The 15,652-nt window shown below is 50.0% G+C and overlaps 1 protein-coding gene across 2 annotated transcripts in view; it reads right to left on the reverse strand.

Annotated features, from left to right (window-relative positions):
• Positions 1-438: 438 nt before the first annotated feature.
• Positions 439-15,652, reverse strand: part of MKNK1 (MAPK interacting serine/threonine kinase 1) — a 39,742-nt gene continuing 24,528 nt past the window's right edge. For both annotated transcript variants that reach the window (XM_073561398.1, XM_073561399.1), the window contains exons 7-12: positions 10,985-11,040; positions 10,823-10,918; positions 5,669-5,863; positions 5,422-5,586; positions 5,267-5,310; positions 439-1,873 (exon numbers count right to left, since the gene is read on the reverse strand). In XM_073561398.1, the coding sequence (XP_073417499.1) occupies positions 1,669-1,873; positions 5,267-5,310; positions 5,422-5,586; positions 5,669-5,863; positions 10,823-10,918; positions 10,985-11,040 (761 nt within the window). In that variant the 3' untranslated portion in view covers positions 439-1,668. The remainder of the gene's footprint in view (positions 1,874-5,266; positions 5,311-5,421; positions 5,587-5,668; positions 5,864-10,822; positions 10,919-10,984; positions 11,041-15,652) is intronic.

Below are 15,652 nucleotides of genomic sequence, written 5' to 3' on the forward strand. Positions count from 1 at the left end.
AGCGACCCCAATTCCAGTGATGTGTCACCTCATTTACTGAGCTTTTGATAAAATGAGTTCCCTTTGCTGCACATTTACGATTCTGATTGCAGAGCCCTGTATAACACCCGGGATTGGCTGCTCTGAGGACACTGTGCATAGACAGGAAGGAAGCCACCAGATTCCCCTGCTGATAAAACACTGATTTAATCGAAACAGTAAAACTGTTTTTGCAATGACACATGGCTGGAATCAGGGTCTCTGTCCTGACCCTAAGCTGCTATAAAGCAGACACCTGCGGACAGACTCCACTCCAGCTTATGACGTTTTCCTCTTACAAGTCCGAATGTCGCAATGGGAGCAGAGCAGCGATTTCTTCTTGCCATCAGCCTTACTTTTATCCCATGACGCATGTGGCTGCGGTTTGATTTTTCTTCTAAAACAAAGAATTAAACAAAATGAAAACTTGGAAGTTTATTCAATGTAAAACAATGACAGAGCCCTGGAGTTGGCGGAGTCCCGAGACTCCAGAGTCTGCATAGCATCCACCAGCGGCTCAGATCCCAGCAATGCCACATACAAGTTACATCTAGGAAAGTGCGAATAAAGTAATATAATAATACATAGATTTAGGGCTTTAAATTCAAGAGCAGATGATGCGGCTCCTACGACTTCACAGGGCTGCGATAAATAACAAAAACTGGCATCTACAAGATACAGAATTAGACAGAGATAGGGGAGGCCAGGGAGAAGAGGCTGGCCAGAATATTAGACGGGAGGCCGGGGAGAGGAGGCTGGCCAGAATATTAGACGGGAGGCCGGGGAGAGGAGGCTGGCCAGAATATTAGACGGGAGGCCGGGGAGAGGAGGCTGGCCAGAATATTAGACGGGAGGCCGGGGAGAGGAGGCTGGCCAGAATATTAGACGGGAGGCCGGGGAGAGGAGGCTGGCCAGAATATTAGACGGGAGGCCGGGGAGAGGAGGCTGGCCAGAATATTAGACGGGAGGCCGGGGAGAGGAGGCTGGCCAGAATATTAGACGGGAGGCCGGGGAGAGGAGGCTGGCCAGAATATTAGACGGGAGGCCGGGGAGAGGAGGCTGGCCAGAATATTAGACGGGAGGCCGGGGAGAGGAGGCTGGCCAGAATATTAGACGGGAGGCCGGGGAGAAGAGGCTGGCCAGAATATTAGACGGGAGGCCGGGGAGAGGAGGCTGGCCAGAATATTAGACGGGAGGCCGGGGAGAGGAGGCTGGCCAGAATATTAGATGGGAGGGTGGATTTCCACGATTTTCCTGATAACATCCCCTGACAGATGCACAGGTCCACACACGGCAGCGGCGTGCACAGGCTCAAGTAGAGTTCGGGGGTCACAGTAATTTACAGGGAACATGGCAGGTCAGCTATAGGGTAAATCTGAAGGTGAATAGCGCCATGAAGCTGCTCAGCCGCTGTACACATGCAGCGCCCAGCAGACAATGAACAGTCTTCCCCCGACAGCTCACTCAGAATCAGTGCCACACATGTAGTTTGGCGGTCTGGCACCTTCATTACACTATTAACCTGCAGATTAACAGAAATTATCCAATGGGACAGGTCCTCTTTAAAAACTAGAATTCTACTTAAAAACAATGTACAGAAATATCACAACCCCTGTTAAAAATAAGGCTAAAAGCATTGCAGAATGGCCGCTAGAGGGCGCTGCCTTTACTGGCCAGGGCTTGTGCTCTCCGCTTTGCCAGGCGGGACTTTGAGGGAGGGGAGAGTCTCATGGAGCAAATCTTCTGGATGAAGCTCTCGCCGTCTTCGCTCAGGTCTCTGTCGTGCTGGGAAAGCTGACGGTTCACTGCGATGGCCTCCGCGGCAAACAGAGTCAAGTCTTTAGTGCTGCTGTTCCTGCACAGTAAGGTGTCTGGTTACAAGTCCGGCCAGCGGCTGCACGCAGGGTAACATCATTACCGCGAGGCCACGTCTCGTACTCTAGACCTGACGCATCTCAGACCCGGCCCACCTTGTATTAGGATACCAAGACTCAATCCCTGCTCTAGCAAGGAGCAAAAAGAGTTAAAAAAAATCTTAGGCAAAGCAGAAGGAATCTGTGAGCACCATGAGGTAGGACAGAGGCGATTCCAGCAAGGTGTCAAGATACAGTCAGTGTCCACAGATGTAGCAGAGCTCAGGTGTCGAGCGGTGTATAACCCGCCAGAGCAGTGTCCACAGATGTAGCAGAGCTCAGGTGTCGAGCGGTGTATAACCCACCAGAGCAGTGTCCACAGATGTAGCAGAGCTCAGGTGTCGAGCGGTGTATAACCCGCCAGAGCAGTGTCCACAGATGTAGCAGAGCTCAGGTGTCGAGCGGTGTATAACCCGCCAGAGCAGTGTCCACAGATGTAGCAGAGCTCAGGTGTCGAGCGGTGTATAACCCGCCAGAGCAGTGTCCACAGATGTAGCAGAGCTCAGGTGTCGAGCGGTGTATAACCCGCCAGAGCAGTGTCCACAGATGTAGCAGAGCTCAGGTGTCGAGCGGTGTATAACCCGCCAGAGCAGTGTCCACAGATGTAGCAGAGCTCAGGTGTCGAGCGGTGTATAACCCGCCAGAGCAGTGTCCACAGATGTAGCAGAGCTCAGGTGTCGAGCGGTGTATAACCCGCCAGAGCAGTGTCCACAGATGTAGCAGAGCTCAGGTGTCGAGCGGTGTATAACCCGCCAGAGCAGTGTCCACAGATGTAGCAGAGCTCAGGTGTCGAGCGGTGTATAACCCGCCAGAGCAGTGTCCACAGATGTAGCAGAGCTCAGGTGTCGAGCGGTGTATAACCCGCCAGAGCAGTGTCCACAGATGTAGCAGAGCTCAGGTGTCGAGCGGTGTATAACCCGCCAGAGCAGTGTCCACAGATGTAGCAGAGCTCAGGTGTCGAGCGGTGTATAACCCGCCAGAGCAGTGTCCACAGATGTAGCAGAGCTCAGGTGTCGAGCGGTGTATAACCCGCCAGAGCAGTGTCCACAGATGTAGCAGAGCTCAGGTGTCGAGCGGTGTATAACCCGCCAGAGCAGTGTCCACAGATGTAGCAGAGCTCAGGTGTCGAGCGGTGTATAACCCGCCAGAGCAGTGTCCACAGATGTAGCAGAGCTCAGGTGTCGAGCGGTGTATAACCCGCCAGAGCAGTGTCCACAGATGTAGCAGAGCTCAGGTGTCGAGCGGTGTATAACCCGCCAGAGCAGTGTCCACAGATGTAGCAGAGCTCAGGTGTCGAGCGGTGTATAACCCGCCAGAGCAGTGTCCACAGATGTAGCAGAGCTCAGGTGTCGAGCGGTGTATAACCCGCCATAGCAGTGTCCAGAGATGTAGCAGAGCTCAGGTGTCGAGCGGTGTATAACCCGCCATAGCAGTGTCGCCAGATGTAGCAGAGCTCAGGTGTCGAGCGGCATATACCCGCCACAGCAGTGTCCTCCTATGTAGCAGAGCTCAGGGGTCGAGCGGTGATAACCCATCACAGCACAAAGTTCTCTGAGAAGTAGCAGAGCTCAGGTCTTGCACCGTGTATAATCCGCCACAGCACAATAGTAACACATCGCTGGAATCCGAGTCTCCTACGTTATGGTGGTCTCAGATTACAAAAACCTGCAGACTTTCTCTTTGACTCCTAAAAGACTGGGCGGTTTTTGGTTCTGCACATTCGTTTTTTCCTCCCCTTACTCCAAGAGCCATAACTTTTTACCTTTTCCGGTGACATTGGCGTGCGATTGCTTATTTTTGTAGAATGAGTTGTACTTTTGAATGACAACTTTTTATTTACAGCATTAATTTTTACGGTAAAAATGACTTTGCGATATTATTCTCCACGTCAGTACCATCACGGCGATGCCATACAGGCATAGTTTTTGTTTTACTTCTAGAGTAACTGTCATTTTACATTTTTAGTTGATAAATGAGTAGTGCACATGAAAAGATTTATTACGCGATTAAAAGCCTCAATTCGGAGGTCAAATCTGTATTCCATGAAGACTTTCCCATCACAGAGATCGAAGATGAGAATGGCTACTGCCGCGGTTCTGGGGAGGGAGGAGCTAGAGGCGGGGCTAGAGACAGCTCCTCGCCTCTTATCTACATTAGGAGTGCCTACTGATGAGGTTCTATGTAGATAGGAGGAGCCAAAGGCGAGGCTAGAAACCAAACGCCTTCCTTTAGCTACATAGTAGATCATCAGTAGATAGGAGGGGGAGGAGCTGTCTATAGCCCCGCCTCTAGCTCCTCCCTCCTCCACAGAACCTCAGGAGTAGCCGCTCTCCTCTCTGATCTCAGTAATGGGAAAGTCTTCACTGAACACAGATTTGACCTCCGAATTTATGAATTTGATAAAGCCGGATCCGTTCTGAAGGAGAAAGACGCTGATCTACCAGATAACTACAAAGTTTCTTATTTCCATGTGGACCATTCATTTATGAAACAGAAATTACAACGACGGTTACTCTAAGTGGAGAAAAAAATGTGTAAATAAATAGAAAGCTTTTGTCGCCATTTTCCACAAGCCGTAGCGTTCCAGTTTTCGGGGGCCGGCGCTGGGCGAGGGCTTGTTTTTACACACCCAGAGCAGATGTTTGGATAGATATCATTTTGGGTACATACGATGTTTTGATCGCCTCATTACTTTTTTTTGTGTTGGACAATTATTTTTTCTGATGACATTTTATACTTATTTTACAGCGATATCAAATGTGTATATTTTTATTTATATTGTAATGAGGGGAAGAGGGGAGAATTTGTGCTTTTATTTTTTCTTTCACATTTTACTGCATTTGTTAGTGCCTTTAAGAGATCTGAACTGGTGATCCTGCGATCACTTCTACTATGCACCGCCCGGCCACAGGCAGGCACTTACCGGAGTACAGTCATGACCTTTGGCCATCGTGGCAAACCATCAGTACCCCACAATCACATCCTGGGGGTGCCCCCTGCCAGCATGCTGTAAATGCCGGTCACAAATTGACAGCAGCACTAAACAGGTTAATGGCCACAGGCGTAGCGCCGTCACACACGGCTGCTATAGTCAGATGATAACCGATTATAACAGCTATCGTCGGCCAGAAAAGATGTAGGCTTGGCTTGTAAGTCCGCATCAAAGGCAGGGAGCCAGCATATGACGCACCCTGTAGGGTATATGCCGTTAAGGGGATAAGTCAGAATTCTAGCACATTTACTTAGTAACTCTTATCCCCATGTGTCCAAAAGGGTCCTGAAGACGCAGCCAGAGAAAGCTGGATCCCACAGATCGTGCACCTGGTACTACTTACTTCTGAAGAACCAGCGGCGTCGGCAGGCCTCGCTCCGGAGCATCCTAAAAACATGAGAGTTGTAAATTAATTCTTAGTTTGTGGTTGGGTAAGAGCGCCTCCTGCAGGTGCCAATGGGCAGGTTGTGAACGGCGATGGGGGAACACATTACTTACCCCTTGAACCCAAGGGTGCTGAAGAACTTGCGCTGCACTGAGGCGGTCTTTGGCATCACGTACAAGCAGTTTAGCGATCAAGTCCTTGGCCTGGTTGGAGATGTGAGCCCAGTCCCTCTCAGGAAACTCATATTTTCCTTCTTGAATACTTTCAAACAGCTTATTCTAGGAAGTATACGTGATGCTAGTAAAGATGGTGCCCATGTCTACAGACCCACCGGTCATTACTCAGCCCTGCGGTTGTTACCTGGCACACTCGGCAGACTTCTCCTCGGTCCCAGCCACAGTCCGTCCCGCAGTGTCCCACAAAGGGAGGATATCCGCTCAGCATTATGTACAGGATGACGCCCATGCTCCACAGATCACAGCGCTTATCGTAGAACGTAGCTTCTTCTGTGAAGACTTCCACCACCTCCGGGGCCATGTACTCCGCAGAGCCACACTGAAAACAAATTACAGCAGCTGCAGCCCAACCCTAGAGGTTATCCTGTCAACACCAGTGTACTAAAACAGGAGTGTAGAAGCCGCCCGTGCTCACACACTGGGGGAAGATGAACCTGCCGTGTGGGACAACCCCTCATTCTCTGGGGGGGCAATGAATCTGCCATGTGGGACAGCCCCTCGTACTCTGGGGGGGGCATTTGGTAGTGAACCTGCCATGTGGGACAGGACAGCTTTTTGTACCATGGGGGGCATTGTACCTGCCGTATAGATAGCCCCTCGCACCCGGGGGGGGGATGGTGAACCTGCCATGTTGTGGAGCTCCTTGTACCCTGGGGGGGGGGGTGGCAGTGAACCTGTCATGTGGGGAAGCCCCTCGTATTCTGGAGGGGTCAGGGTCATGAGGTTTCCACAGCAGCGAGGGGCCAGAAGACCGAGGAGTCTGATTGCTCCTACTTCGGCGTTGAGAACAACCACTTCTTCATTTTAATGGCGTTTATTCCTTTTCGCAGAACGGGGGTTAATTGTCCATGTTGGAAAATCCTGAGCGCTCAGCTAAGCTCTGTTAGTCACTCCCATTTCCTTTATAATCTGGCCGATTCAAATCCATGTCAGAGCTAGCATTTGCTGCATGGCTTAGGAGGAGAGGAGTTATCTGTGACTGTTGCATGGTTTGTAAGTGTAATTACTTTAGCACCTCTACTTTGGTTTATTCCCCTTCCTGCCAGCTCCGATGCATTCCTCTGTTATATGTGAGTGAATATTTTGTATGCCAGATGTTTTCTGTTAACCCTAGTTTGTGTTGCCTTGTTTCCCGGGTTCGTGTACTACAGAGCACAGTAGCGCCCCTCTTGCCTGAGTGGGGGAAGAGTACAGATGGAGATCTAACTCAGGAGATAAGTCAAGTGTGGCAGCCCTGGCATCTTCACCTTCAGAAGTATCTTGTGGAATAGGGAGAGCTGGGCGTCCCCTAGTGTCAGGGACACGGAAGGAACCCCTACAGCGGTGTTGTGACATTAGCTCTGACCATAACCATTTTTTCTGATCCATTATGGATCCAATCACTGCTCTTACAGGGCAAATGTGGCCACTCAGTCTGGAGGAGGCAGATTTACACATGGCAGTTTTGCAGCACCCTAATACATCTGGTGTGAGATTCACGTTTCTCAGGCAAACCATAGTGGAGACCAGGATCGCTTTGCCTGACAGGTTCTCTGGGTGGGCACGACAAGTTTGTTGTGTTTAGGGAGACCTGTAAACTGTACTTCAGGCTACGTCCTGTCTCCTCAGGTTCAGAGGAGCATTGTGTGGGATTAGTAATCTCGCTCTTCCAGCGATGCAATGTCAAGGCGACCAAAAGACGTAATTCTGGCGTTTTTACTTTTCTTCTCGCTATGCTGTTTAATAATAAAGTTAATCTCTTTTTTATTGATAGACCTGTCTATGCTGAACGCAGCGATACCAAATATGTGTAAGTTTGATTTTTTATTGTTTTATTTTGAATGGGGCGAAAGGGGGGTGATTTGAACATTTATATTTTTAAAAACATTTTGTCTCCATGGGAGACTAGAGGCTGCCATAATCCGATCGGCTCTGCTACATACAGGCAAAGATAAGATCGCCTGTATGTAGCAGAATACCTCACTTGCTATGAGTGCCGACCACCGGGCGGCGCTCATGGTAATAGGGCAGTGACAACCATAAAGGTCTCCAGGAGACCTCTGGTTCTTATGCCAACCCATCGGTGACCCGCGATCATGTGACGGGGATCACCGATGGGCGGATTTCTGGCATGATTGCCGGAAGCACATGTTAAATGCTGCTGTTAGTTTGACAGGGATATCTGTGATTGTTGCGTGGTTTGTGAGTGTGGTAATTCCCTTCCTTCCACAACTTTGGTTTATTCCCATTCCTCCACTCCCTTTTGCATTCCTCTGTTATATGTGAGTGAATATTTTGTATGCCTGATGTTTTCTGTTAACCCTCGTTTGTGTTGCCTTGTTTGTCGGGTTGGTATACTGTGGTGCATGGTTGCTCCCCTCTTCCCTGGGTGAGGGATGAGAACAGAAGGAGGGCTAACGCAGGAGATAAGGCAGGGGTGGCAGCCCCAGCATCTTCACCTTCAGAAGTATCCCAGGGATTAGGGCAAGCTAGGGCGCCCCTTAGTGTCAGACAGGGAAGGAGCCCTGGGTCACCCGGCAGCTGTTTCATGACAGGGGGGCAATGAACCTGCAATGTGGGACAGCCCCTCAAACACTGGGGCGCCGTAAACATGCTGTATATTATACTTGACTACAAGACCTCCTTCATTTGCAGGTCGGTAGTATCAGGACAGGAACTCAACCTGGTGGACAGCGTGAGATATATGGCAGGATTGGAGACTATATTTTTTGTGCCTGGGGCTGTGCGATCAGAAACCACATGACTTTGCTAACAGTGAATATCAATGCCATAGCCAATGACAGGGAGCCTGACAGCGGATACTTGCTGCCCATGGTTTGCAAGCATCGGATACTGGCTGCATAATTTCAGCCACGTGCTATAAACACTGGAACATGTGTCATAAAAAAAAAAGATGACCTATAAAAGCCATTCGGGGACAGGGCAGAGCACTAGACGAGTTGGACAGGCCGGTTCTGAGCAGAGTCTCCCCGTCTGCTCCCCTTGAATGACAAGTCTCTCCCTGCGAGTGTGTATAGTGAGAGACTTGTCAGTCACTGGCAGCGAGAAGTGGCAGGGAACGAGGCTGTGTGAAGGGGAGAATGGCAATTGAAATCAATTATTAACCTTACATAAGCTAGTTCAAGTGTGGTGTAGAAAGATGGCGTCTGCATCCTGGAACTACGCCCTGGAAGGAATCCTTGGAATGTGAAGTAGATACACTGAAGACCATATATGGAACAGACCTAACATGGACCTGTCACAGACTGACAACTTTGCTGGTCAGAAGATGTGCAACATCCTCTTCCTGCCTGCTACATGATCTTTTGCTTTGTACTAATAAAATCAGTTTGGTGCCAGCTCTTGCCAGGAGACGAGCTCACATCTGACATTGATTCCTATGTATTTCTTCTATGCATGCACCTGGCTCATATTTATCAGGTCAGGAGCAGGCCATCACTAAGATCTCCCCTTAAGAGATCACCCCAATAGCTGCAAGGGACTGTAGTCAGACAGGGCGTCCCCAGTAACCTCCTCCTTTAAAAATTACATTTAAGCGGCAAACATATGTGGCTGAAATCATACAGCCAGTGTGATACATGCTGTTTGTGGATAGATGCACATAGACGCATCACTGACAGTGAATATAATAAGTCTACCCTCCCCTCAACAAAATATTGCAATTGCGTAAATCTGCACACCCTTACTCTAACACTTCGTTGCAGCCCACCTGAGTATTTCTGGCAGCATGAAGTTTTCCTGAGTCGGGGGTCTATCAGCGCGGCACATCTAGAATTGGCGATCTTTGCCAATTCCTCCTTGCAGCAGCTCCACATTTGTCAGAATACAGGGTCATCTCCGTTGTACAGCACCCTCTTCAGGTCAAAATAGACTGTCCCTTAGGCTCAGTTCTGGGCTTGGCCGTTCCAGAACTTCCTTCTCCTGGAAAAGACATTCTTTCAGCGATTTGGTGTTCGCTTGGGGTTGCCATCTACTGAAAGGTGAAATTCAAAACTGACCGATATTGGAACTGTCCATAATTCCCTCCACTATGATTAAAGGCCCAGTTTTGGTTGCAGAAAAACAGCCATAATGCAGAATTCTGCCCCCACCATGTCTCACTGTTGTTTTGGTCTTCTGGTGATGACTGGTGTCAGCTTTATGCCTTTTGGAATTATGAACAAAACGTTCCCCCAGTCTTCAGTTTCCCTCTTTTGGCCGACATGATGGCAGTTCTAGCAGAACACAGCCGGGCTTGGATGTTTTTCTTTGTAACAAATTGGCTCTGTCTCCCCTTAGGCCAGACAAATGAATATGGGAGATTGTGACCACATGCAGGACACAACCTGGTCAGAGATTCCTGCAGCTCCTCTAATGTTGCTCTTGGCCTTTTGCAGCCTCCAGCACCAATGATGTTCTTGTCTTTTCAGTGATGCTTGAGGGACATTAGTTCTTGGTAATGTCACTGTTGTGCCAAATTTCAGCCCCCTTCTTGATGACATCTTTGCAATGTCCAAGGTAGATCTAATGCCTGGGAAAGTTTTTGTACCTTCTCCTGACCGACAACTTTCCACAATGAGATCCTTTGCTGTGCTGTCAGCTGTTTATAGATCAGAAAATGTCAGGAACATTCTCCGAGAGCAGCGACACTTTCTGAGGTTAATCAGAATCGCTGCTTTAAAAAAAAAAAAAGAAAAAAAGTCAGTGCTCGGCTGCCTCTTTTTTTTTGACTACTATATAACATGAGGGAAGCGTGATCGGCTGATACTGGCATAACCACAGCCTTGATTGTAGGAGGGTGTTCACACTTACGCAACCACGTTATTGTAGTTTTTGACATTTCTATTTTCTCCCACAAACTGCTTTCAGTTTGTTTCTAAATGAATTTATACAAATTATGGACGACATTAAAGGGCGAAAACGTTTTGAAATTATTCTTCATGGTGGAATATTTTACACGGCAAAACACCTTTTACATAGGTGTATGGACTTTATATCCATGGTATCCACTTCCTCCCATCAGAATCTATCCTATAATGCAGTGCTCCCCAACGGTTCATGTAGTCAGGATTTCCTTCGTATTCTTGCCTTTCCAGGTACTGCAGTGATCACCTGGGCCATACTAAGGAAATCCTGAAAACATGACCCGCCGGGGGCTCTAGAGGCCCGGAGTTGGGGCGCACGGCTATAATGCATCACTGACACAGACGCTTTGGCCATACTAGTCTGCTACAATGACGCCACAGAACCAATGCACAGATCACAAGCATCTGCTGACCAGACAAGAGCCTGGACTTACCGGCGTGGTGAGCTCCGGCGTGCTGATTGGCGTGCAGGCGCTGTTCAATTTCATGCCACTTCCAAGATCAAAATCACAGATTTTCACAGGCGACACCTACAAAAGCCGAAGACGTTTGAGTGATGGTGGCTAGTAACACATCAGCCCTCATCTCCTTCCCACCTTATCTTCACATTCACACAGGATGTTCTCTGGCTTCAGATCTCGATGTGCAATCCCTAAAAGACAAAATAAAGATGCATCATGCACACAATACTGTGCAGAAAGGTTAGGCAGATGGGAAAATAACTGAGGCCTAATGGTAAGAAAAAAAGAAAAAAAACTATCAACTAAACAAAATGGGGGGAAAAAAAAACCGAAAAACAAAAACAAACACCATCTTGGAGAACTAAACCCAGATCTGTGTGTCTGTGAGGCTTGTGCAGATCCTGCTGTCTCAATGTGATCCCGAATACACAGGATGATGCGAGAACAGGACTCCGGACCGACGGGCGGCCACCAGATACCGCCCGACGGAGGCGACAGGCGGCCACCAGATACCGCCCGACGGAGGCGACAGGCGGCCACCAGATACCGCCCGACGGAAGCGGCCACTAGATACCGCCCGACGGAAGCGGCCACTAGATACCGCCCGACGGAAGCAGCCACCAGATACCGCCCGACGGAGGCGACAGGCGGCCACCAGATACCGCCCGACGGAGGCGACAGGCGGCCACCAGATACCGCCCGACGGAAGCGGCCACTAGATACCGCCCGACGGAAGCAGCCACCAGATACCGCCCGACGGAGGCGACAGGCGGCCACCAGATACCGCCCGACGGAGGCGACAGGCGGCCACCAGATACCGCCCGACGGAGGCGACAGGCGGCCACCAGATACCGCCCGACGGAAGCGGCCACTAGATACCGCCCGACGGAAGCGGCCACCAGATACCGCCCGACGGAGGCGACAGGCGGCCACCAGATACCGCCCGACGGAGGCGGCCACCAGATACCGCCCGACGGAGGCGGCCACCAGATACCGCCCGACGGAAGCGGCCACCAGATACCGCCCGACGGAGGCGGCCACCAGATACCGCCCGACGGAAGCGGCCACCAGATACCGCCCGACGGAAGCGGCCACCAGATACCGCCCGACGGAAGCGGCCACCAGATACCGCCCGACGGAAGCGGCAACCAGATACCGCCCGACGGAGGCGACAGGCGGCCACCAGATACCGCCCGACGGAGGCGGCCACCAGATACCGCCCGACGGAGGCGGCCACCAGATACCGCCCGACGGAGGCGGCCACCAGATACCGCCCGACGGAGGCGGCCACCAGATACCGCCCGACGGAGGCGACAGGCGGCCACCAGATACCGCCCGACGGAGGCTACAGGCGGCCACCAGATACCGCCCGACGGAAGCGGCAACCAGATACCGCCCGACGGAAACGACAGGCGACCACCAGATACCGCCCGACGGAAGCGGCCACCAGATACCGCCCGACGGAAGCGGCCACCAGATACCGCCCAACGGAGGCGACAGGCGGCCACCAGATACCGCCCGACGGAAGCAGCCACTAGATACTGCCCGACGGAGGCGACAGGCGGCTACCAAATACCGCTCGACGGAGGCGACAGGCGGCCACCAAATACCGCCCGACAGAAGCGGCCACTAGATACTGCCCGACGGAGGCGACAGGCAGCCACCAAATACCGCTCGACGGAGGCGACAGGCGGCCACCAGATACCGCCCGACGGAGGCGACAGGTGGCCACCAAATACCGCCCGACGGAAGCGGCCACTAGATACTGCCCGACGGAGGCGACAGGCGGGTTTAGCAATATTTCAGTGTAGACAGGCTGTCGATCACATGAACAGAAAAACAACTTGTAGATCAGGTGAAATCATCTTTTGTGCAGCACAAAAGATAACGGTGCTTGGCTTCTCGTGCAAACAATGGCGGCCTGTGCGCTCAGAGCGATCTCTACAGATATTTCACTGCTCATAGTTTACATAAGCCATTAAACAAGCAGAATCAGTGAATTTTTACCTATCAGTGGTCATACAGCGCACCCAGTCGGGCAGTGTATACGGACCCTTACTTTGCAGAATTTTTTTCTCTATCTGCCTAGAACTTATGCACTTTTGCACAGTCGGGTGAGTGAAGTGTGTGATCGATAGAGATTATATATATCACACATACACACACAGCTCTGGCAAAAATTAAGAGACGACTTTCAAATGTTCAGTTTCTCTGATTTTTCACTATATTTTTGAGTAAAATGTAAATTGCTCTTTTAGTCTATAAACTTCAGAAAACATGTCTCCGAATTTCCAAGCAATTTTTTTTCCTGAAAAGGAGAAATGGTCAAAAACACAAAAACAAAACAAAACAATGCTTTCAGACCTCAAATAATTCAAAGAAAACAAGTCCATAATCATTTAGAAACAACAATACTAATGTTTTAACTCAGGAAGAGTTCAGAGATCAGTATTCTGTGGAATCCCCATGATTGTTAACCCCAGCTTTCCTGCGTCTTGGCCGCTTTCCACCAGTCTCTCATGCTTTTGGGTGACCTTATGCCGCTCTTCTTCTTTGTCTGATGGCTTGTGACGATCCATCTTCCTCCTGATTACTTTCCAGAGGTTTTCAATGGGGTTCAGGTCAGGAGAATGGGCTGCCGATATATAAAGCTTGTATGTGTGTGTGTGTGTCGCAGCTACAGCCACAAAATTTGGCACAGTCACATGTCTGGACCCCAAGAGTGTCCTGGCTATGTTGTGAGGCGAAATTTTAACCCCGTGCGTTCCAATTCACCAAACAATTTTGCCTTTATCTACATAATGGGGAAAAAGTCTGTGCATCAGGCCCCGCCCATTATGATGTCATAATGGTTGCCACGGCAACGCTGATATAGGTTGCAAGCCCCACCGCTCACTATGATGTCATAATGGTTGACTATGGGATGGAGGATGTATGATGGGTATATGGGCACGGGACTATGGGATGGAGGATATGTATGATGGGTATATGGGCACGGGACTATGGGATGGAGGATGTGTGATGGGTATATGGGAACGGGCCTATGGGATCGTGGATATGTATGATGGGTATATGGGCACTCGACTATGGGATGGAGGATATGTATGATTGGTATATGGGCACGGGACTATGGGATGGAGGATGTGTGATGGGTATATGGGCACGGGACTATGGGATGGAGGATGTGTGATGGGTATATGGGAACGGGCCTATGGGATCGTGGATATGTATGATGGGTATATGGGCACTGGACTATGGGATGGAGGATATGTATGATGGGTATATGGGCACGGGACTATGGGATGGAGGATATGTATGATTGGTATATGGGCACGGGACTATGGGATGGAGGATGTGTGATGGGTATATGTGCACGGGACTATGGGATGGAGGATATGTATGATTGGTATATGGGCATGGGACTATGAGATGGAGGATATGTATGATTGGTATATGGGCACGGGACTATGGGATGGAGGATATGTGATGGGTATATGGGCACGGGACTATGGGATGGAGGATATGTGTGATGGGTATATGGGAATGGGACTATGGGATGGAGGATATGTATGATTGGTATATGGGCACGGGACTATGGGATGGAGGATGTGTGATGGGTATATGTGCACGGGCCTATGGGATCGTGGATATGTATGATGGGTATATGGGCACTGGACTATGGGATGGAGGATATGTATGATGGGTATATGGGCACGGGACTATGGGATGGAGGATATGTATGATTGGTATATGGGCACTGGACTATGAGATGGAGGATGTGTGATGGGTATATGGGAACGGGACTATGGGATGGAGGATGTGTGATGGGTATATGGGCACGGGACTATGGGATGGAGGATATGTATGATGGGTATATGTGCACGGGACTATGGGATGGAGGATATGTAGGATGGGTATATGGGCACGGGACTATGGGATGGAGGATATGTGTGATGGGTATATGTGCACGGGACTATGGGATGGAGGATATGTATGATGGGTATATGGGCACGGGACTATGGGATGGAGGATATGTATGATTGGTATATGGGCATGGGACTATGAGATGAAGGATGTGTGATGGGTATATGGGAACGGGACTATGGGATGGAGGATATGTATGATGGGTATATGGGCATGGGACTATGAGATGAAGGATATGTATGATTGGTATATGGGCATGGGACTATGGGATGGAGGATATGTATGATTGGTATATGGGCATGGGACTATGAGATGAAGGATGTGTGATGGGTATATGGGCACGGGACTATGGGATGGAGGATATGTATGATGGGTATATGGGCACGGGACTATGGGATGGAGGATATGTATGATTGGTATATGGGCATGGGACTATGGGATGGAGGATGTGTGATGGGTATATGTGCACGGGACTATGGGATGGAGGATATGTATGATGGGTATATGGGCATGGGACTATGAGATGAAGGATATGTATGATTGGTATATGGGCATGGGACTATGGGATGGAGGATATGTATGATTGGTATATGGGCATGGGACTATGAGATGAAGGATGTGTGATGGGTATATGGGCACGGGACTATGGGATGGAGGATATGTATGATTGGTATATGGGCATGGGACTATGAGATGAAGGATGTGTGATGGGTATATGGGAACGGGACTATAGGATGGAGGATGTGTGATGGGTATATGTGCACGGGACTATGGGATGGAGGATATGTAGGATGGGTATATGGGCACTCGACTATGGGATGGAGGATATGTGATGGGAATATGGGCACGGGACTATGGGATGGAGGATATGTATGACGG

The sequence above is a fragment of the Dendrobates tinctorius genome, unplaced genomic scaffold, assembly GCF_039654945.1.
Source record: "Dendrobates tinctorius isolate UK_male_01 unplaced genomic scaffold, ASM3965494v1 ptg000317l, whole genome shotgun sequence".
Classification (NCBI taxonomy): Eukaryota; Metazoa; Chordata; class Amphibia; order Anura; family Dendrobatidae; genus Dendrobates; species Dendrobates tinctorius.